The sequence below is a fragment of the Notechis scutatus genome, chromosome 1, assembly GCF_049901735.1.
Source record: "Notechis scutatus isolate UNSWTSFEM ecotype Mainland chromosome 1, rNotScu1.2, whole genome shotgun sequence".
Taxonomy (NCBI): Eukaryota; Metazoa; Chordata; class Lepidosauria; order Squamata; family Elapidae; genus Notechis; species Notechis scutatus.
Genome location: NC_142009.1, coordinates 147,622,382 through 147,646,976, shown reverse-complemented (window position 1 = coordinate 147,646,976; position 24,595 = coordinate 147,622,382). Strand labels below are relative to the sequence as shown.

The 24,595-nt window shown below is 40.3% G+C and overlaps 1 protein-coding gene across 1 annotated transcript in view; it reads left to right on the top strand.

The window, feature by feature from the left end:
• The window catches only part of HAO1 (hydroxyacid oxidase 1), a 40,999-nt gene extending 22,163 nt beyond the window's left edge, over window positions 1-18,836 (top strand). Inside the window, exons 6-8 of the mRNA XM_026668522.2 lie at window positions 16,348-16,506; window positions 17,369-17,438; window positions 18,606-18,836. Of these exons, the coding sequence (XP_026524307.2) occupies window positions 16,348-16,506; window positions 17,369-17,438; window positions 18,606-18,676 (300 nt within the window). The 3' untranslated portion in view covers window positions 18,677-18,836. The remainder of the gene's footprint in view (window positions 1-16,347; window positions 16,507-17,368; window positions 17,439-18,605) is intronic.
• The last annotated feature ends 5,759 nt before the right edge of the window (window positions 18,837-24,595 follow it).

The window sequence follows — 24,595 nt, the reverse complement described above, 5'->3', positions numbered from 1 at the left end:
GCTTACAGAGATGCTGCAGTGCTAATATTCGATACTAGCAAACTACTATTGACTTGCTTGGTTTTTGAAAAAGCACATAATATGAAATAGAATCATTTGCTTGTCTAATATCAGCTTTTGTTCTTTAGTGCCAAATGCAAGCTTATTTTTTTTTTCAAGCTTAAAAGGATTGCTTCCTTATTTTTATAAGCCAGAGTATCGTCAAGCAAAATGTTACAAGCCTATGCATATTTTTACTACTATTATTCTGCTAATTATTTTTTCATCATAAAATAATCTACCCTGTCTTGATAGCATGATTATCAAAGGATATAAAAGAAGCTTGGAAGTCTCTGTGTGGCTGGAATGGGTTCAGTTTGGCTAAACATAGAACTACTTCAAATAAGGTTTAGCGTGTTTAGCAGCTATTTTTGCAGTCTATCAATAATCTGTGACTCCCTTTCCTGTTGATGCTTTAATGTTTATAGTGCTGTATTTCAGAAAAAACTGTAAACTAATTACTTGCTGTAAAGTATTCCCAAGAAACATTTTAAATAAAGGTAATTAAGATGGCAAACTTAAACCTTAAAGTATTAAATGAAATTCAGGCCCAATTAAAACAAAATTACTCTAGTTAATGTACCAGTTGATTTATCTTAGACACTCAAGCTAATTACGTGAAAAGCAAGAGAATGCTTCTAAAGCAAAAAATACCGCAGTAAATTTGCTATACTAATAAAATATTGCAAGGTCCCAGTAATTTGTCCAATCCTGCTAACTGGCAGGAAAAAAATATGGAAGTTTGGCTTTTTTTCTCAATTTCCTAGGATAGACTAGCAATAGCCCTTAGACTTATATACTGCTTCACAATGCTTTATAGCCCTCTCTGAGCGGTTTGCAGAGTCAGCCTATTACCCTCAACAATCAATGGAGAAAAGTATATTCTAATCTTTTTCAGTTCCACAGAATCAGGAGGAATACTCAAAGTGTATTCTTGTCATGTCAATGGCACAAGCTAGTTGTCAATGGAGGAAGGTTGGACGATGTGTGGTCCAGAAAATTACATAAATCCAGCAGTTGACAACATAGCATGATGTCCAGGGGTGGGATTCAAAAATCCCAGCAACTGGTTCACTTTCCAGTTGCTGGATGAGTGTGGCCATGGTAGCCTACCACCATGGCCTACCGGAACGTCTGGGAGGACTCCCCAGGGTCTGGAGGCTTCCCTCAGGCCTCTGGGATGATGAAAACAGCCTCCCCCAGGGTCTGGAGGCCCCCCCAGAAGCTGGAAACAGGCCCATTTCCAGATTTCTGGAAGGCCCATTTTTCGCCCTCCCAGAGCCTCCGCATGGACCCTGCACTTATCTGTGTTGTATATTTGAATATTTGAATGTTCCATTCTGATTGGTCCGGCCGGATGGCGGGAAACTTGAATAGCCGTCATTGGCCGAGAGCCGTGAGCAGCCGCTATAAAAGAGGCTGCCGCGGCTCCACTGTTGTTCAGTTCCAGAGAGAGAATTAAAAGCAACTAAAGATTAACTGGTCTTGAGTCATCTTTCCCACAACTTAACAATCTGCATCCAAAACGGGCTGCATGGAGACTCCTGGGAGGAGCAGGGAGGAGTGGGAGGGGCCAGCTGGTCGGTTCAACTACAGGTTCAATGAACTAGACCTAAATTTAACATCCGGTTCTCCTGAACTGGTCCAAACCAGCTGAATACCACCCCCTGATGTTGTCTGATGATTGCTTGATTATCTGCCATCAAATTGTTTTTGATTCCTAGCAGCCTCATAGATTTTCTCCATTATGATCTATCCCTAAGTTATTCTTTCAAGTTTCCCAACAGGACCCTCATCACCACTGTAACCAAGACCATCCATCTTGTTGCTGATCATTCTCTTCCTCTCTTTCCTTCCACCTTTTTCACATTACAATCTTTTTCAGAGGGCTGGATTTTCACAGAACAATCTGTAGGATAATTTAAGCCTGATTGTTTGTGCCTCAACTGAGAACTCTGGGTTGATCTGTTCAATGATCCATTTATTTGGGGTGTTTTGGGCTGTCCATGGTATCCTCGGAAGTCTTATCCAACACTAAGTTTCAAAGCATCAATACTGCTTCTTTAAATTCCAACTCTTGCTTTCTTGGAGTGTCATAGGTAATATCATCGCTTGCATATTTCTGATATTTTGTATGTATAGACATACCACAGTACATTAAAACCCTAATATATTGTATTCATTTGGAAGTAGCTTATAATGCAGACCCAGAAGATGTTTGTTTAATCTGGGTTCAGCATGTTGTATGAACCTAGTCATGTAATTATATAAGATAGTTTGATGGAAGGGAAGGGATGATCAAAGTATGGTGTGCTTAAAGTAAGCATGTATTCATAGGTCTGCTGGCTTTTATTTTAAAAAAAAAATGACCTTTTTTTTCACATCTGTACCAAAAGTAAAATAACTTTACTGCAGCTGGCATGCCAGTTTAACAGGCTCAGAACGGATTAATCATCCTGGAAAAAATATGTAAGCATTTTTTTTCGAAGTTGTACAATGTTGTATTTCAAAATGGGAATTAAGTGGGTACGTTATTTAAACTAAAAAGACAATGTGAAACTATGCCAAGAAAGGCATACAATCTCTGAATGAACAAAAGTAGGATAATTTGAACGCTGTTTCCAAAGGTGTTACAAATGTAAATGTCCAATATTGACACTTGTTTATTAGTAACTCCTTATTGTATATTTGAAAAGAAACTATGAGTTATTCAGCATGAGGGAGTATGTGAGGAAATTGGGCTACTGTATAAAAATTATCTTGATCTGACTTTCAGGGTATAGGGTATTACTACTTATTTCAACATTAATCAAGACTAGTTGCTATTGTTACTAAGTGGAGTAACAATTATTGTACAATTAGTTTTTATAGATAGCAAATTACAGCAACATTAATGCAGTAAATGCTGTAATAACGTGTAAGGAAAATCCTACTTCTTTGTACTGGAAGAACTGTGTTAGGTATGCCAGTTGTGATGATCATAAATACTATCCTCTCAGTTGAGTCATCCTGTTGGTAATAAAATGTCCCACATTACTATAAATATCATAAATATTCAACTGTCCACGGAGCATGTTCCTTCTCCTTCCATAAGATTAATACAGATAGTCCTCAACTTATGACCACAACGGAGCCCCCAAATTTATGTTGTTAAGTGAAAAATTTATTAAGTTTTGCCACATTTGTTAAGTGAATCACTGTGGTTCTTCAATTAATAACACGGTTGTTGTGAATCTGGTTTCCCCACTGACTTTGCTTGTCAGAAGGTCCTAAAAGGGGACCCCGTGACTCCAGGACACTGCGACTGTCATAAATGTGAGTCAGTTGTCAAGCATCTAGATTGTGATCACATGATCATGGGGATACTGCAACGGTCAGAAGTGTGAAAAATGGTCATCAGTCACTTTTTCCAGTGCCGTTGTAACTTTTGAACAGTCACTAAATGAACTGTTGTATTCCCATGCCTGAATTAAAAAAAAGAGAGAACAGGCTATGCCAGTAGGGTGTCTAATCCCTCTGACAGCCGCAGCAAACATGGACTTGAACATGCCAAGCACAAGGGCCAAACGGGAGGGGCAATTCTGCTGTGAGCCAACTGGAGTCCAGCTGTAAACCCTCTTACGAAGACTCGCAACAGGAAAGCAAGAATGGGCAGGTTTATTGCGGTGGCGGCAGGGGGTGGAAAGGCAACGTTCCAGCATCTCTGTAAATTGAATATGTATGTTTTGGCCATCAATTATCAGCAAGTACATTAAGGCAGGGCCTCCCTAATGCCTTTGATCTTCTTTATAATCAAATCTTCATTTAATGGGGAGGATGCTAATTATACTAATTTGAGGCCACAAAAATGTCCATCTGTTCTTGTTCTGCAATATTTTGGAAACGTCTGTTTTTGCCACCCCCCGCCCTCCGACTAAGAAGATTCTATCATAGCAACAAAATCTCTGACCTCCGAAGATTTTTTTTTTTCCTTGATAAGATTTAGAATGTTCACATGGGAGGTCTGGCAGAATAGATGAAAAAATTATTATTATTATACAGGTGGACTGAGAACAAGTCCCACACTCACCATTTGCCAGCTCATCTAGATCAGTGGTCGCCAACCAGTGGGCCAGGGACCACTGGTGGTGTGCAAGAAAATTTTGGTGGTTCGCAGAGAAATGTCCCCCCCCACAAACAATTAATCCAGGCTGCATGGGAACACAAGGCTGTGCCGCCCACATGGCCCGCAGGAACACAAGGCTTGCGTCGCTTGCATTGCGAACAGCACAAAGTAGTGAGGAGTGGGGGAAAGGGCGGAGGTGGGGGAACTTGCCCCACTCGCCCCAAACACCTGGCCTGGCCACCGGGCTGCTTCTTTCCACTTGTTTCTTCTTCTGCTTTTGGCTGCACGCAAGGAAAGCAGCAAAAGTCTTTCTTTCTCTCCCCCAAACTCTGCCAGAAATGAGTCTTTGGGACCCTGCAATGCAACCTGCTCCAAGAGGCTGCGCCGGCAAAGATTTATTTCTGGTGGAGTTTGGGGGAGAGAAAGAAAGACTTCTGCTGCTTCTGCTGCTTTCCTTGCATCTAGCCAAATGTCTCTCTCGCTCGCTCGCTCGCTCTCCCCCTGAGAACGGAGCTGGAGATGGTATCCCATGATCCCAAATAAAGATCGATTGATTGGTAGGAAAATGGGGTGGGGAATTTTCCTGCAGACTTTTTTGGGGATTTTCCCAGGGTCTCTGGTCCGTGGGATTTAAAATTATGAGTTTGGTGGTCCCTGAGGTCCAAAAGGCTGGCGATCCCCTGATCTATATGGTCAGTGCCCCACTTATTGCGTTCACTGGAAGAATTTTTTTTGAAAGAAACAAAGCTTGCTTCTGACCTTATAACAGTCATTTATAATGGTTTACGGCAGAGGTGGTATTCAGCGGGTTCTCACCAATTCTGGAGAACCGGTAGCGGAACTTTTGAGTAGTGGAGAGAACTGGCAAATGCCACCTCTGATTGGAGATTTTACAGTATCCTTCCCCTGCCATGCCCACCAAGCCATGCCCATAGAACTGGTAGTAAAAAAAATTTGAATCCCACCACTGGTTTACGGTGCATATAAACTCGAACAATAGCTTATCTATAGAAGGACTTCCCCAAGAAATGTAAAAAGCAAGCTTATCAGTAATTATGATAACAAGAATGAATTACTTCTCCATCATATGATACACTGGTGCCAGGTATAACTCCATCAATCTGTACTACTTCCTGTCCAGTGGTGGGATTCATTTTTTTTACTACCGGTTCTGTGGGTGTGACTTGGTGGGCATGGCTTGGTGGGTGTGGCAGGGGAAGGACACCGCAAAATCCTCATTCCCTCCCCACTCCTGGGGGAAGGTTACTGTAAAATCCCATTCCCTCCCCACCCCACTAACCTGCTTTCCAGCTCCGTTCTCCTGTGCAGGGCAACAAAAGAAAACCCAGCCAATCAGCTGGGACTCAAGAGGCAGAATAAATGGGGGCAGGGCCAGTCAGAGGTGGTATTTGCCAGTTCTCCAAACTACTCAAAATTTCTGCTACTGGTTCTCCAGAACTGGTCAGAACCTGCTGAATACCACCTCTGTTCCAGTCTATAAGCATATCCCAATGTTCACCGTATTATATTTTAGTGATAGCCAAAGTGTCTCATACATTAGGTAGACTAGGTCTTCATGATGCAATGAATAAGTACTGCTGCTTTCCTGTCCCTCTTCAGGCACTGCAAATTCTATTATTCCGAACATCATTTTGGCCACAAGGACCTCACATTGATAGATTTCAAAAAGCTAAGGTAGGAACAGATGTCAGGAAATACCATGGTTGCAATAAAATAAAATAAAAAACCCAGAAGGCAGCAATGAAAAACTACTTCCACACTAGTGTGAAGAAATTGAATGGATGCTCATGAAGTTACCAAGAATTGATTCAGCAGTGTTATGTTACAAAGGAAAGTTTGAAGTACAGTGTAAGAAAAGTGTAGCTATTCCACCAGCCTTGAAAGATATGGTGTGTGCCTCTACTCAAGAAGCTATTAATCAGCTTGGCTACTGCAGAAGATTGTAGAGAAGGTGTTGTGTTGCAGATGCACCAGATGCTCTGATTCCTTTTCAGATGGGACAGGATTATCAGACTTAAATTATCTGACTCCTATTAATGGGACTGGAATGGGGGAAAGCCAATATCATGGATTTACTGAATTCCTCAGCTAATTTCAGTATCACTGATGTTGGTATTCTTCTAGGCTGGTTGCAAGGATTGGGGGAGGGTTTGGCTGCAGCGGTTCTCCCCTTTTCTGAATGGCTGGTTCAAGACTCAAGCTTATGCTGCTTGTGGGTGTGTATCCCCTCCCTCCACCCTTTCTGGACATTCCCCAACATCCTATGCACCAGGTAATCTATGCTGTTGATACCCAAGTTTTAATTATATTGTTTTCCATGCTGGATGAGCAGAAGATGCTATTGAGATTCCTCTTGGTTGTGAGGGTTCAGATCAAGGGGCAAGGTTTAAGCTTAACTCCCAAAAGACAGATTGACTATGGAATCAAAAGCTCACTTGATTTCAGAGAAAGACCATTTTTAGCTTTATACAGGACTGCATTCCCTGGGCTGATATGGTGGAGTACTCTTGAATGTGTATCTTCTGCTTGAACAGCAAATGCACGTGCCCAAGAATGTTTTGGCACTTAATGTTTTGTGCCAGTTACATCCAGGTCTATATTGACAGCCACTCTTGCTGTTTCAGTCCTCATCTGCGTTCCTGGATTAATGTGCTCTGCATGGAGCTACCGTTGAAGACCATTCAGAAGCTGCAGCTGTTTCAGCATGTAGCATGCCAGATAGCAATAGTACTTAGACTTATATACCGCTTCACAGTGCTTTACAGCCCTCTCTAAATGATTTCCAGGGGCAGCCTATTGCCCCCAACAATCTGGGTCCTCGTTTTGCTCACCTTGGAAGGATGGAAGGCTGAATCGATCTTGAGCCTGCTGAGATTCGATCTGCCAAATTGTAGGCAGCCGGCAGTCAGCAGAAGTAGACTGCAGTACTACATTCTAACCACTGCACCACTGTGGCTCTTTATGGGCACATGGAAGTTTCCCCGTGTTTTCACTTCTACTGTGGAAGCAGCATTTAAGAGCTCTCATGGCCTGTCTTTTTTTCTAAGTGAAATTGCAAAAATTCACAGTGGGGTAAAAAAATATAGCGGCTCAATAGAGATTGAAGAGATTGTACCCAGACAATATACTGTTATTGTGAATATAGAAATTTATACATAACCAAGAAAAGTGTTCAATAATAATAATATATATAGTGGCTTGTAAATATAGTTTCTCCGTATTCTACTTAACCAACTAAGTGGTTGTTGAATTGTATTGTAGCCCAGGCAACGGAATGTGCTATCCACCCATCCTTGAAAACAGCAAGGCAGCTTGGCTAAACTATATCACCACCATAACGTTTTCTATTTTTGCCCCAGGATAAACCCCTTGAAATGCCAGTTTGCCTCACATGGAGATTGTTTTACTTTTAAGGAAAAGTCACTGGTTTGCTCTAAGTAGCAGCAATTCCCCAACGCTCTGGATTTATCCTACTGCTTTACTGGATTGCCAGATTTGCCCTGTTGAGGTGCCTCTTTAAATGGTAGATGCTAGGACCATGCAAAGGATGTCGCTGAATGATAATGAATTCATAATAAAATAATTACTTAAAAATTCTGATGGTTGCCTTTAGGTTCTTGAAACCTGTCTATAAAGTTTGGCTTACTCTTCAGAGCAAATCTGTTCCAAAGTGGTGGTTGTTTCCTAAGTAGTCTGGTTATAAATGGATGAAATGATTGCTTTAATTATGACTTGTGTCATAATACTAAAGGAACAGCACTTGGGGCAATATGCTTGGATATGACAGTGAGCGTACATATGCGGAAGTGGGACCAAAATATTTTTGGCTCCAAAGCAAAACCTAAAGAGGGTAAACAATCTCTTTTATTATGTGCCAGATGACTAGAAAACCTCAACTAGAATATAGCAAATTGAACTTGCAAGTTTTGATTCCCCTCAGGCCTCTGATTTTGTCTTCAAAGAAATCGCTCTTGCTGCTGCCTGTTTCTTATAGCATCATTTTCAGAATATGAAAAAAATTAAGTTTATACATACAAATATTCCTTTGCTCTCTTACATATCAACATATTAGACTTGGGAGGAATTGTTGACATGCAATTTAAGACCTGGAACTTGTCTGTCATGATTTTGTGTCATGTCCAATCATAACTATGAGCAAGGAGCTGAATTGTTAGACATTGTGGCTTTTTGTGTGCAGAAAAGCCATGTTTTTATCCTTATGAAGCAGCCTAACAATAACCTTTTTGTTAGATGATTATATTGCCCTGTTCAAAGACCAGGATTTGGAAATGTCTAGCACAGAGGATACTTCAGCTTGTACAATTGATAAATGGCACAGCTTTTTATGCACTACTTTTATATGAGTCAAAGTAAACTATTGAAGAATTCATCCTAACCAATTACATCACCTTTGGAGTGGGGTTAAGGAGGATTTCCCCCGGAAAATGTCACAGTGTAAGGAGCCAGAGTTTGTTTACCTAGTAAAAGTTTTAAAAAAAAATACTGGAAAAGAGGAGTCTTACTCAATTTCTGCTTTTATTAACATCCCCTCTCCCCTTAATAACTTCCCCAACTATTACTTAGTAGGAATAATCATTGCACGTATTTATTTTACTTATTAAATTAACTGATTCTCCTTAAATTGGATTAAAAATATGTGCAATTTCTGTTCTGACCCAAACCCTTTTCCAATAAAACAAACATGAACCAAAGGGAACAGAAACCTTTTAATGATTCTTATGAATCCCTGGTTAAAAGGCTGCTGCAAACTAATTAACTTTGATAAGCACGAGCCTCACCAAAACTGTGCCAGGTTGCCAAGAATAACAGATAAGGTTACCTAGAAATATTTTACAACACAAGAGTCTTCAAATACCAAGTAAGATACCGCAATGTCCACGAGACTTGAGTTTTAAAACGTCTTTGCTTCCTGCAAAGAATGTCGGATTCACAGCTGGCTTTTATCTTCTTGAAGGAGAGGCCATTACCTTGCAGCCTTACTCCCGAGTTGCTCGTGCTGCTGCAGCTGCTTGTTCCTATGAGCAACCCTGCGCACATGCGCACTTGACACAGGCTCCTCGGGAACCTCTTCATTGCTGCTGCCAGTTCCCACAATTTCTGAAGGCAGCAGCCCACTCCCTAATGGTCCTGGCCCCTCATCTGAGTCCTCGCTCTCCTCATCCGTCCGCACCTGCTGCTGGCTAACCACAACACTTTCCATATTCTGCTTAAGCTAAAAGCACAGAAAACACTTTTAACTGTGAAGCTGCTAGTTCCTATTGGTGTGTTGTTGTGGGAAGTGGTTTAATCCTAGACCCTTGCATTGTGTGGTGCTTAATGCTTGGGTCTCTCACTGTTCCTCTTTAAGATCTACATGAACCTGCTGGGTAAGGTCATTCAACAGCATGGGATGTGGTATCATCATCATGGTATGATAGTAGTATTCCAGTATTTGAGGGGCTGCCACAAAGAAGAGGGGGTCAAATTATTCTCCAAAGCAGCCAGAGGTCAGGGCAAGAAATAATGGTTGGAAACTGATCAAAGAGAGAAGAAACTTGGAATTAAGGAGAAACTTCCTAACAGTGAGGACAATTAACCAATGGAACAGCTTGCCTCCAGAAATCATGGGCGTTCCATCACTGGAGATTTTTAATAAGAGACTGGACAGTTGCTTGTCTGAGATGCTAAAGGTTCTCCTCCTTGAGCAGCGGGCTGGACTAGAAGATCTCCAAGGTCCCTTCCAGCTCTATTCTATTCTAAATTCTAAATCAGTATTCTGGTAATACCCAGTTTGACACCTCCAATTCTGTCTGAAGTGATGATTCTGGTGCTTTCTTAGTATCTGGAGGCTGTGAAGCTCTTGATAGGGAAGAACTGACCCAGGCTCCGCCACCACAAGATAGAGTGCTTTGGGGGTTTTGGTCTGATAATATATTATCTCTGTTCCCTGGGCAGAGGTGCTACACAATTTGGGGCTTCTCCTCAATCTGTGGCTTTTGTTCAAGGAGGGGGTAGAAGTCACAGCTGGAGAAATCTTTGCACAGATACATCTTGTGTGCCAACTGAGCCCATTGTGGGCCTTGCTCACTTGTTCTGTCCTTTATAATTACTGACTGAATGTATAAAGGCAGACATAACTCTACAAAGGCATCCATACAAAGTTTCTTTATTGGTTCATCAGGTATCCTCATATATAACTCACGGTTACATCGAGATTCATCTCAGTGTCCAAATCTTTGCATAGCTGAATTCATAGTGTAAAAGGACAGTGATCCTTTCATCCTCATAATGAAGGAGTAAGGGGGTGAGGCACCAGCACGCTGCTGGGGTCCAGGCAAGAGTGAAGGAACCTCCCCCAACCCACCAAGGGTCAATTCAGTGATCAATCAGGATTACAGATATGACCACATGACATGGACTACATTTCCCAGGATGCCTTAACTACATTTATTATGATACATTCCCTTAAGGGAACAACTCTCAGTTCCTAACTAACTATCTCAATTCCCATTACCTATATACTGTCTGGACAGCACACTCACAATCAGTCATACCTTGGTCACTTCCCAGTTGGACTATTGCGATGTGTAGTATTCATGGGGCGGCCCTTGAATGCTACTCAGAAATTAGAACGGGACCAGAATGCAGTGGTACATGCAGTCTTGGTTGCTTCTTCATTTGCTCATATCACATGGCTATTGTGTGAGTTTGAGTAGCTCACAGTTTCTTTCTGGATACAGTTCAAGAAGCTGATTATTACCTACAAGGCCAAGGGCCAGTTTATTTGTAAGACTGCCTCTTCCTGGAGACATCTGCTTGCCTTACCAGGTTAGATTGGGTGGCACGTTTCAGCTCCGTCCTCTTAGATGCTGCCATTTCGTTGGACCAGGAAGTGTGTCTTTTCTACGGCAGCCTTTACCCTGTGCAATACCTTCCCCTTGACATCTGGCAGGAATCCACTCTTTGAGCCTTCCAGAAAGCTGTAAAAGATTGGCTCCCTTCCCCCATCTCCAGCACTTGGAAAGAATAAAGTTGGAGCCCAAGGATTGTATTATTTGATAGAATAGAGAGACTTGTTGCTCCGGATGACTCGGAGCAATAATTATTATTTATTATTGGGAAGCCACCCAGAATTGTGTTTCGTGAGATGGGTGGCTGCAAACATACAACGAATACACAAACGAACAGTGGTTAGCAAGCATATCTGGCTGGCTGATAGGTTTTCCAAGTCTGCTAGACAAGTGGGCTGCCTTCGTACCAACTTGTGCAAACATCCCCTCTGTGCCTCCCCATTTGCACTGCTAATTAGCGGCTCCTGTTAAAACAATGTCAGATTTAGCCGGAACATATTTGCATTGGAGATATCTGGGAATTCCCTTTGAGATTCAAGGAAATAGGCAAAGATCAACACTTGGCAAACTCTGTCAGCAGGAAAGCCATTAATGCTGCTGCTGTGTACTATATCCTCAAGGATATGACCATCCAGCTTACACTTCTCTTCATTAATTAGTATTTTCATAATTTTAGTTTTATACAAAGGCATACATTTTTCTAAATACCAATTAGTCTATATAACATAGCCAGAACAGACTTTTCCTATCTCTTTGGTTCTCTCTATCTTAATCTCTTGGATTTGGATTTTCTCTGCCTTTAAACATGTCTTTTCCTTCCTTAGGCAAGAGTTACTTAATCTAAAAAAAAGAAAGGGAAAAAAAAAAGAAAGAACGAGAAAAAAAAAAGAAAAAGAACTGAGGCACTTGATAATGCTGACTAAATTACTAATTCATCATTTTTAGTCAAATAGAAACAGCTTTTGATCCTCTTTGAAGGAAGAGACTTTTGAGCTGGAGCCTGCCAGCCTGTGAATTTTCTCACTTGCATTTCACTTAAACTCTAAATGTTATTATACAAAGAAGTGAAATAGATTTGGGCTGGTGGATGAAGGATGTAACTTCTGGGACATGAAGCAGCATTGATAACCCTTTTGCAGTTATTAATGTGTGATGCCTAGGCCTCCATTCTGAGAACAGGAGGAATTGTTAGGAACACATTTTGTTCACAATAGACTTAGCTGAAAGAAGAGGGTCCATTTTAGCTTATCAAAGGACAAGAATTTCTACTCAACAGAGCAAACTTATATTTCTGGCCTTCCAGAGCCTCTGGGAGGCCCGTTTTTCGCCGTCCCCAAGCCTCCGCACGAGCCCTGCATTTACCTGGGATACAAAATGGCTGTGTAGGATTCATGGGAGCGGTGGGCAGGGTGGGGCGGGGCCAACCAGGGGCGGGATTTGCTGGTTCGCTGAACTGGCCATAAAATTAACTACCAGTTTGCCTGAACCAGGGAGAACCAGTAGCAGCCCACCCCTGCATTTATTCATATTCTGCATTAATGTTTAGAGTTTTATAGAGATTTTTAATTATTCCTTAAGATCATAGAATGACCTCAGTTCTATATAATTCATTAATGAAACAAAGAGTTTTTAATCTTACGAAATGCAAATCCTTCGTTTATGCTTCATCCATCCATTATGTTTTCTCCACTTCCGTTTTTTCCCTTTTGTGCAGCTATTTATTCTGTTCTTTAAATATTAACACATAAAATATTAATTTAAGGGAAAAAAATAGCAAGTTTCCTTGCTATTAACTTCCAAAAGGAAGTTAAACCAGCTTCCATCCTACTCAAACCATCACTCAAGGAGAGGTAACCTCTCCCTGCCCTTCTGAATAGCCATTTCTTAACTTTTCTCCATGGACTGAAATTCCACCACTCATGTATAAGACAGAATAATTTACATCATGGGAGGAATCTCAACAGGTGTAGAAACTTTGCAGAACATAAACAGGGGAAGGGGATTTTTTTTAAAAAAAAAATGTAATCCAAGGGTTGAGCATACCAAATGGGACCAAATACAAAATTTGGATGACTGTTGGATTGGAGAAAACAGGGAAATAAAATGTCAGAGTATATTCATGAACTGGAATAGAGCATGGTAACAAGGTCAGCCAACGAATAGGCATAGCAACTAAGTCAGCCAATGAGGACTGTTTTGGAAACTGAAACTAGAAGTAGCCTAGGCTGGAAACTGGAAAAAAAAAGTAGCCTAGGCATGGCTCTATGTTGAGCTCTGCAGCTCTGCAGCTATGTTGAGCTCTGAGTCTATCTATTGAAGATGAAACTAACTTGCTTGCTTGCTGAAGACTGGAGCTCTGCTCTGAACTTGCAATGTCTTTCCGTTTGAGTTTGCTCCATGTTGGAGAAATCTACAACTGGTTTGTAAAATCTACTCGTGTTTATAAAGATGTTAAATTGAAGCATCAGGTATCTGTGTTTATTTTTCGGGCGCTGAATTATCGCTGCGAAACTCCCAATATAAAAGACAACAGAAGTTTTGTAAAATGGATAGTACTCAACTTACAACCATTCATTTAGCAACGGTTTGAAGTTACAATCAGCAGTGGGATCCCACCTGTTCCAGTAGCGATTCAGTGATTGCGTGCGCATGCACCTAATGCGCACACACCGATTGTACGTGGGCAGCTTTCCCCACACCAGCTGAGGCCTGCAGCACCAATCAGCTGAGAGGATAAAGAAGAGAGCCAATCAGCTAAGAGGATAAAGAAGAGAGCCAATCAGCTGAGAGGATAAAGAAGAGAAAAGCAAGGGGCGGGTGGGAGGGCGGATCCTGCGCTTTCCTCTTCTTTCTCCTCGGAGGCTTTTTTTTTTTTTTACTACCGGTTCAGCAGAACCATCCCAACCAGTAGCATACCACCACTGGTTACAATGGCACTGAAACAAAGGGATCTCTGACCATTTTTCCCATGACCGATGAAACAAAACTAACGTTAAAAAGTTATGGTGTTTATGCAGTTACATATCAAGCACATCTAAATTATATTAAAGTAACCAAAATATCTTGCAATCCCCAAGACAGGATGATACCCAACCCTAGACCAAACTGACTCTTTGAGACTGATATTAGTTTATATGAATCTTGCTTAAATGTATAGGCTTTCAATTCTGCATACAGGGAGTCCACAACTTGCAACCATTCATTGAGTGACCATTCAAAGTTACAACAGCACTGAAAACAGTGACTTACGACTGTTTTTCACACTTACGAAAATTGTAGCAACCCCATGGTCATGTGACCAAAATTCAGACCCTTGGCAACGGCTGTGTATTTATGATGGTTGTAGTGTCCTGGGGTCAATCTTCCGATGAGCAAAGATTCCCTTTACAACCGTGTTACTAACTTAACAACCACAGTGATTCACTTAACAACTGTGGCAAGAAAGATCATAAAATCGGGCCAAATTCACCTAAAAAATGTCTCACTTAAGCAACAGAAATGTGGTGGTTGTAAGTCAAGGACTGCCTATATATCTAAAGTGCTGCAAACAACATACACTCAAACATTCGCCTCTCACCGAGAATTTTGGATCTGTAATATTGCCTCAAGAAATTAATGCTTGAGGAATAACAGAATGTAAAATGTAATCGATAGATTTGTAGGATTGTTCTGAAATTGATAAAAGAAATCTTAAAACTATATGTTTGTTATACTAAAGCATCATGCATATGCGCACTTATATATCTGCGGTTCTTTGTATAGATAAAGAGAAGGGGAGAGACGAAAGGACAGTAATGGAAAACAAAAATGTAAATATCTTGTCAGCTCTGGAAAAGTCTAACCAGGCCAGGCCTGTTGAAAAAACGAACAGACAATATAATTGTAGGTTGTGCTTGAGGATCTATGTAGAGCAGGAGCATCCAGCCTTGGCAACTCAAAGACTTGTGGCCTTCAACTCCTAGAATTCAATCATGCTGGCTGGGGAATTCTGGGAGTTGAAGTCCACAAGTTTTAAAGTGGGCAAGCTTGGGCACTCCCGGATTTAGAGTCTAAATGTTGGAAAACCATATGGGATTCTGGAACCAATCGCAGGTCATGTCAATATAAACAATATTCTCAATTTTCAACTATCTAGCTCCCTTATTTAAAGGGCCTAATACTTATCTACCACAGGTAGTCCTCCATTTATGATTGGTTGCTTAGAGACCATTCAAAATTCCAACAGAACTAAAAATAGAGTATTTATGACTTAGATATGTGATTCTGACAACTATCAGAACATTTTGGGTACTTGGTAATTGGCTACCTTTACAACTATTTGCAGCATCCTGTGGTCATGTGACTGTGAGTTACAGCAGTAGCACTTAGACTTATATACTGCTTCACAGTGCTTTACAGTCCTTTCTAAGTGGTTTACAGAGTCAGTCTATTCCCCCCAACAATTTGGGTCCTCATTTTACCAACCTCAGAAGGACGGAAGGCTGAGTCAACCTTGACCTGCTCAAAATTGAACTCCTAGAGTGAGTAGTGAGGTAGCCTGCAGTATTGCATTCTAACCACTGCGCCATCACAGCTCTTATTTATTACGTTTTTGTTTTTTTTGGCTAGAAAGTGGCATTTACTTCCAGTTTCTGGCAAAAAAAAAGCTCATTGCAGATGATGGGTTCACTTAATGACCACCACAAAATTTGTCATAAAATTGGGTTGGTCTTGTTATGATTTCCGTCATGACCAGCATAATTCTGGGCTCAACTAAGGATTAGCTATATATTGAAAAGTCTGTCCCACCAGTCCAGATTGACTGAATTACAGGTTCTTAAGATTTATGTAAATGTCGTCCAACAAATTTGAAGAGGCTGCTTTAGGTTCTCCATTCTGCTTGAAGTTCTCTGTGACAGAAACTCTCAAGTGTTAATTATACATTTCAGCGTTTCTTCCACCTGACACTCCCTAATGCCTGGAAGGCAGATTCAGTAGAACCTAGCAACTGATTTTTGGAGAATGAGAGTCAGCAAGGCTATAATAATCAAGGATTTTAATATGATGGGGTGTCACTGAAAGTCTAGGCTGCAATTAGTAATTATATGGTGCAGAACATAGCCTGTGGTTTTCCAGAGAATGTGCAGAAGCTTTGGGGATTTCAGTAATAGACACTTGGATATATAGTTCTTACATTAGCATTTGAAGCAGGCTAGCTGGAATATTTATCAAACAGGATAATAAAATACCATGGTATTTGCAGCTTCTAAATATTTAAATGTTGGACCTCAAAGATTCTTCTGCAAGTATGTCAAATGTGGAATTCTCCTCCCTTCCCATTTTCACTTACAGATTGAGGTCCTGCCTGAAATAATAGATGCGGTGGAAGGGAAGACTGAAGTATTTCTAGATGGTGGCATAAGAAAAGGCACAGATGTTCTCAAGGCCCTGGCTCTTGGGGCCAAAGCGGTGTTTGTAGGAAGGCCTGTAATCTGGGGTCTTGCATACCAGGTAATGTAATTCAGGAGTTCAGTTCTTGTTCTTCCATGTTTGTCTGAAAGACATCTCTTTCCCCATTTTAGCAGTCATTGGAGTGCTTCTGGACAAAAACAACAAAGTGACAATTATAATGTTAGGAGGACAACCCAAAGGACCTGACTGGTTAAACTGCATAGCTGGATCCTGAAGCCACTACAATATTGGTATTAATAACTTGAAGGAAGACATGAAGAAAATAGAAGACAGATATGAAGAAGACATGTGTGAATGAAGACATGAAGACATAAATTTGAAGACGGCAACATAATATATTGGATTTACGAATGTTCTACATAGCTAAGGATGAACTTAACAGATTTGAGAAATGGGGTAAAAATAATGGCTTTCCAATTTGTATTTCAGATTTTCTCTTACATTATTATTTGTTTAACAATGATTTTTTTTTAAGACACAACCCACTGGCCTCATAAATTCCAAACCAGAACACTATGGTACACAAACCAAAGTGCCAAAATTAATCACACGCTAATCCCAAACCAACCGAACCATATTATGGATAACTTTAAGTTAGTCTATATATATAGAGCACCATGTATGTTAAGTGATAACTTCAGAAAAATAAGCTCATGAGGTCAATTAAATGACTTGGTATGCTCTGCCATTTCCCCCCAATGATTCAAGAGGAAACATTAGAAGGTTTCAGCTTCTTTTTCAAAGCACTAAACGAATGGACCCGAATTTGTCAGTGAGCTAAGCTGGAGTTGTGGAGAGAAAAGAAAGATTAATCTACTGGACAAATATTTGTGTTTGTCAGTTAGAACAAATCTAGGACCACTTACGTTTACATTCATACAATGTGCTTTAATTTAATTAGGGCGAAGATGGTGTGAAGGAAGTTCTTCAAATACTGAAAGAAGAATTCAAATTAGCAATGGCACTCTCTGGTAAGATGCAGAGCATATAGGTAGTCCTTAACTTACAACAGTTTGTTTAGTGACCATTTGAAGTTACCAAGGAACTGAAAAAAGGGACTTATGACCGATCCTTATGCTTACAGTTATTGCAGCATTCCCACAGTCATGTGATCAAAATTTGAGTATTTGGCTACCAGCATGTGTATTTATGCTGGTTGTAGCATCCCAGAGTCATGTGACGGCCATTTGCGAACTTCCCAGAAAGCTTCCAAAAGGAATGAGGGAAGCCAGATTCACTTAATGAAGATTGATTCACTTAGCGTTGGTGATTTGCTTAGCAACCATGGCAAAAAAAGTTTGTACAATTGAGTGTGATTCACTTAATGCCTTGCTTAGCAAGATAAATTCTGGTCCCAATTGTGGTCATAAGTCGAGGACTATCTATATTGGGATTATTTTATTTACCCTTTGTATGTTGATTACACTTGATAGGAAAATAGGATTTGTACAATGGAATGCTATATATAGGTTACACAGGCATCTAATGTTTGGTGGCTTGCGTATCATAAAACTTTCTCAGGATCTTTTACTTGATCTTTTCAAGTGCACTTATTTGGATTTTTTATACATAAATTATGAAAGCTACTACTTAGTTGTAGTCTTCCCCTTCCTAAAAGATTCATAATATAAGCCAACAACTATTTTTAATGAGATTCTGTAGGGCCAAACTAAGCCTGGCTATTAATATAGGGTTAAACTTGAAAGATTTCTAGAATCCAAATAGAATTAACTGAGATAATGGTAACAGAGCTTGTAAGTACAGGGATAAGAGAAGAGGACCTGCCATACTGCGTTTCCAAGGAAAGTTCTTTTGGCTATAGAATTTGTTTCATGAAAAATCCCATATCATCCCAACATCTTTGAAGTAATGGCACTCAGAAATAAAGTTAATCTTATGTGGCATCTAAAAGAAAAACATTATGATACCAAATGGACCTCTTTAAGGAAGATTATTCCAAAAAGATACTGTAGCATTTGAGAAAAAACATATTAGCCACTGATCCTTACAAAATAGAGCAGGAGATCCGATGATTTGTGTAAATACATACAGAAAACAAACAATTTCAAGACCATTATTGGAAATACTTGTTGGAGGCAATTATTTTGAATATAACTATTCATCTTTTTCTTGTCTAGGTTGTCCAAGTGTAGAAGCAATAGACAGAACATTGGTCCGGAGAGTTCAGTGGGAAGCTTCCAAGATGTAGCTGCATCTGTTGTTTGAACCCCATCTTGTTGCATATTTCTTGTTACTTATCAAGAATTTGGAATTAAAAATAAATGAAAGCTTCCAGGACAAGTTGTAGTTGAAACTACCAAAGCTGTTTCTTCTGAAAATATATCAAATATATCTTTTTAATGACTGGTGTAGTCTATATTGGTATGTATCATAAGAATGACTTTAGAAATCAGTGCTGAATGGATTTCATTACTTTTGAAGAATGTCGCACAGCCTCCAGTGGTCTTGGATAGAATTTTATAACTTTCATTAAATTAATGATGAAAGTTGTAAATTTTCTGATGGACTGAGAATTACAAAACTGCAGTTATAAATATTGCAACTGTTCGCAACGATGCTTTGAGATTGTTTGGCTCCCATGATTAGGAGCAGTTGATCTTTAAATTAACCGTAAGCAGCTGTTTATATAGTGCATAATATTAAAATAATATTTATAGTCTGAAATCCACAGAATGCTTCATAGTGATTCAAATATTGAATCAAACCCAAACTGTAGTTGCTAAACTTAGTGCCCTAGCATTATCTTTCCCCTTGTCAACTACAATGCAGGAAAGCAAGGCATTTTTTTTAGCCACAGGACTGCTGAGGTTACGAAGAAAGAGACCCATGCCAAATGCCTTTTTACATGCGCACACACAGTTGCAAGGGGAAATGTTTAGGGAGACCATTGGAATTATCTTCCACCTCAAATCTCCTCTAGCTTCAATGGCAAACATTAGGTTAGTGATTCAGCTTTCCAGGTTTTCAAATAACCACCCGAAGTATGCAGGTAGTAAGACAAACAGATCCAATGTGGCCTCCTTTGCTGACATTTACACGGCAGCCAGAGCCTGTTGGGACCGATGCTGCTTCCCACAGCATCCTTAACTTAGAGCAGTCAGACATGCACATACATGGTTACTGAGGCTAGCTTTATTATTCTTCCTTGAAGAATATTTACTTTTCTCCAACAAAAAATGTGTTTTTTTCCAAGTAGGTGTGTTGAGTCATCAAACTAGCAAAAGCACACTCGATTTTGTTCCGCTAATTATAATAGTGGTATGACCTACAAAAGCATAACATTAAGTTCAAGTGCCAAATAAGTAAGACCGATCAACCTTCTTTAGTTTGTATGGAAGTGGGAATGAAGCAAGGAAGGATGGGAGAAAAACAGTGCTTGATCAATTTTAGTGCATACAGTTTTAGGAAAGAAAATATTTGGGGAAGTAGCCACTATGATTTTCTACTATCTTATTCTTGAAGAAGCATGAATGATATACTTATTGCAAACACATCCTGAGTCTGGTTTTCAGAAATGGCATTAATTAAGCTCTCAGAATGTGCCCTGTCTAAAGGTTAGATTGGTTCAGAAGTAGGTAGACTGAGAGCAAACTGATTTCCATCAACAGCTGCATGCTTCCAGATGATACTCATTAGGAAAGGTGTTGTAGCAAAACTGAAATTCAACTTGATAATCGAGCCTATAGCAAGTAAAGCTTGGAAATAATTCTAGAGGTCATCTAGTCAAAATAGGGGATTCTGGGAGTTGAACTCCACACATCTCACAGTGGCCAGGTTTAAAAAAAACACTGATCTTTTCCAACCCGGTGCACAGAGTGTAGGAACTCTGTGCCAATTTTTGTCTGTCCACCCAGCCTATCTCACAGGATGTTGGGTGGAGATGAAAATGAGGGGAAAAAACACCTGTACATCATATTCATCTCTCCCAAAAGAATTATATAAATGTAATGTTGAGAAGTCTGATTTGGTTGCAAAGAAAGGCAAAGAGAAGCTATCGCATGAATAATTAATACTTAATTCAGGACAAGACAGGGGTGACCTTCAAATTTTTTAGCAAGGGGCTCTCTGCCCTAATGACTGGCTGGGTGGCTGTTGGTGGGCGGCCATGTGATCGGGTGGGTGTGGCTAGGTAGTCATGTGATCAGGTGGGCATGACTAGATGATCATGTGACTAGGTGGGTGTGCCAACTCAATGTCGCTTCTTTGTCCTAATTACCTAAAAAAGACATATATATACGAAAAAGTTGTTTATTATTTCATGCATTTAATACTTAAATAAAAGACTGGGTGAAACCAGGCTTAATAGCAGTGACTGTGAGAGGGATCTTGGAGTCTTAGTGGAGTTTCTGATCAGTTACGTAATTCTTATTATTTAGGAATTAATCCTCTCAGAGGCTAGTGGCTATATTATCCGATTTTCTCAATGGCTCTCCCTTGCAAGCCCTGAGTGGATTGTTTATCTAGCTTGCAACACTTTTATGAGGTGTGAAGTGCTCTTGGCTGAATGCCCAGAACTTCAATTAAGCCTATTAAGAGCTTTCCCTTGCTGCTTGTGTTTCTGAGGTTATTGGGGGCTCTTTGAGCCCCACAGAGTCTTAGCTAGAGGCTCTCCCGAGCCCACCCCTGGGGCAAGGACATCACATAACACAACCTAAAAGAGCAGAAGATTTCAGGTGATTTCTAAATAACCTTGCTAAGATGCATTAAAATTCCTGAAGCCATTTCAGTAGATCCAAACTGAGAGCATCAATCACAATTCTTAAGCAACATGAACATAAATAAGTAGCCACATTCCTAATGACCCACTCCTGTAAAATCGGGTGTATTATAGCCAAATCGGGTGTATTATAGCCATTTTAGGTGAGGCAATTAATTATACAAAGCTGACTCAGATGGAAAACCAGCTAAAAACATTACTCATCTTAAAGGATTTGTGGCAAATGTATGCCTCTGGAATTCTATCAAGTTATATAACTAGTAATATGCTTTCTTATAATTTCAGTTTGGCTAACCCAAGATAATCAGCAGCTGTCATGCAGGGGGAATCAAAATACCGTTCTCCTTGAAACACTGTGTACTGAACTCTAATTCTCCCCCTTCCCCTCCTGAATTTCAGTGTCAGGGTATCATACACAAGAGCTAAGAATCTTATCTAGTAGGAGAAGGCAGAGGTGGTATTCAGTAGGTTCTGACCAGTTCTGAAGAACCGGTAGCAGAAATTTTGAGTAATTTGGAGAACCGGCAAATGCCACCTCTGACTGGCCCCGCCCCATTTATTCTCTGCCTCCCAAGTCCCAGCTGATTGGCTGGGCCTTCTTTTGTTGCCCTGCACAGGAGAATGGAGCTGGAAAGCAGGTTAGTGGGATTTGGCAGTAACCTTCCCCCAGGAGTGAGGAGGGAATGGGGATTTTGCAGTAACCTTCCCCTGCCATGCCCACCAAGCCACGCCCACCAAGTCATGCCATGCCCACAAGCCGTACCCACAGAACCGGTAGTAATTTTTTTTGAATCCCACCACTGCGAGAAGGGCTAGCAAGCACTGAACTGTAAATTTTATAAATATGTCAAATTTAATCATGAAAAATAGGAAGCTGGCATAAAGGACTTCCGGTTTCATCATTTCCAATAATGTTCATTCTGGGAGAAGTTGGAGGATGTTAATAAATGAAATGTGTGCTTTAAGCACTATTTTAGCACCCAGAAGTGCTAAAGGGTAATACTACACTTACCCAGAAGGATGAAAGCTCATGATTTCTCTGTCACAAAGCCATCTTCTTCCACTGTCTAAACTCCTGGGCTTAGCAACTCTTCTTTATCAAGAATATCAACCTAATCATCGATCAAGAATATTATCTTAACATATAAACCCAACATGATGATCCTAGGTTTTACTTCTGAATATGTGAACAGAAAAGTCCTGAAGGAAAGGCCTCTTTCCCCTTACTTTGATTAAATACAGGAAAAGGAGGTGATCAAAATCCGAAGAAAGAAATGAACAATATTTTATTATGTTCTGGTGTCAAAAATCATTTCCCCATGCAAGCATAGGTTGCAAACGAAAACGTCTGGGAGAATGTATTATCTGTGTTTAGGGGTTATTATTTTCTATGGTATTCCAAAGATGGTCCCCTTCCCTACCATCAGAATTGGTATGTTCCATGTCAACATGATATGCAAACTGGCCTAAGGACCTATCTCTGGCCTAAGTACCCTTTAGAGGAAGTAGAAAAGGAGATAGATGCAGGTGGGATGCAGCTAGTGGTAGAGAAAAGACTTGGGCAAAGTGAGAGAAATGGTAAGAGGCTAAAAAGAAGATGAAGCAAAGATGAACGTTGGGTATTAGCCCTTCAAATAAAAGCATGAAAAGGGTATCCTTATTCCATCGTTCATTTTTAATTAGGCAGCAAAGGAAATGAGACTGATTTTACTTTCAAGAATATTGTGTATACTGAGAAATAACCCAAGAATTATAGGTTCCAAAATATATCTTCCAGTGTAACTCAGGACCTGAATTCAGATTTTTAAAAACGTTTGTCAGGGCCTTACAACTGCAGAGTTTTTATAAATGAATGCAACGCTTTCTAGTTTTGCAACTGTCAGGAGGGTTAAAAATTTGAAGGTCAGCTAACCAGAAGGGATGCATTTTTCATGGTATTTGGGTTGAAGTGTTGAAGGTTGGCTTATCCATGGATGGGCTTATCTGCCATTATCTGTAGTACTTTTCAGCCGCTTGCCGTTAATTTAACATGCAAACCATGAAGGAGATGAGAAAGAGTTGTGGTGGCTGGCCTCTGTTTTTGTCTCCTAGGATTGTCCCAGGATTATCACTATGTTTGGGAGAATAATAAGTGCTCTGACATAGGGCTATTTTTTGTTGGTGTTTGGAGGTGGGGAGAGGTGCAGAGACATGTTTAAGGTGTTGGAGAAGAGCTGGAAGTCCCAGGTTCATGATTATGCTCACACATGGTAAGTCAAGGTAACTTTCTCTCCGTCATGTTCTCTTGTAATATTGGGGTGAGTGGGTGGGTGAGAGATGAGAAAATACCAGAAAAACCAATACAAAGGTGTATAGAAATTTCCAGAGGGAATAGAGAGAGATTAAACCATCAATGCTAATATAATACCTTTTGCCAGCTTTGGAATGGAGAAAGGGGACAATCGTAACCGCAGCATTGGGTCCATATGGTTGAAGCCTGATATAGCCTTATAAAATGGAACTGGAGGAATACTTTTCTAAACAATGCATTTTTTTCCTACCACATGTTGCCATGGAATTTGCCTGCATAGCTTTAGGTGGCTTTAAAACATGATTCATCTAATTGACAGGAAAGTAAACTTTATCAAATGAGTGGTTAGTAAAATGAAACTTCTCTATTCAGTGGCAGAGCACTTGAGGGCCAGCCACATAAGGGGTATACTGGCTGCAATTGTACTTCCCTTCATGTTTTGGCTGTGGGGTTGTTGTTGTTGTTTTTTTTTTTTTGGCAGACACCAGAATTTTATTTGGGATCCCCCTTCTTAGTGTAAAACTGGTATTTGAACGGCAGAAAGTTAAACAGAAAAGCAGTTAGGGATTATGTTTTCAGAATGCTCTGCCAGTTACCAAGACAGGGGTTGAAGGAATGGATTCCTGCTCTGGGGGGTAGGGGAGCTTTCAGGTGGAGCTTATCTGATGGTTGGAACATTTAAGCCGTGTCTTTGCTTTGCTCATCGTGTACATTGTAAAAAAAAAAAAAATGCAAATATTGCCTTTTATTGCATCATTCTTCTAAAGAAAATAAAATCTAGTTGATAAATAATGTATCCCTGAGTTTCTTGTTGCTCAGGTGGAGCAGAGCTGAAATTGGAATATGTGAATAAGCCAAAATGATAATTTCCAAAAGAGTAACCAAGATCCCCTGTTACAGCTGAAGCCTAGTCGTGTGACTCCTTAAAGCAGGGGTGTGGAATTCAATTTCATTGAGGGCCACATCAGGGTTGTGACTGACTTTGAGGGGGGTGCGGGGGGGAGTGGCCAGCTCGGTGTCATTCGTGTCAGAGGTGCCTGAGATGGCCTGAATGCTCTGCCAGCAAAAATAGGCTTCTGAGCTCCGTTTCTGGCTGCGAT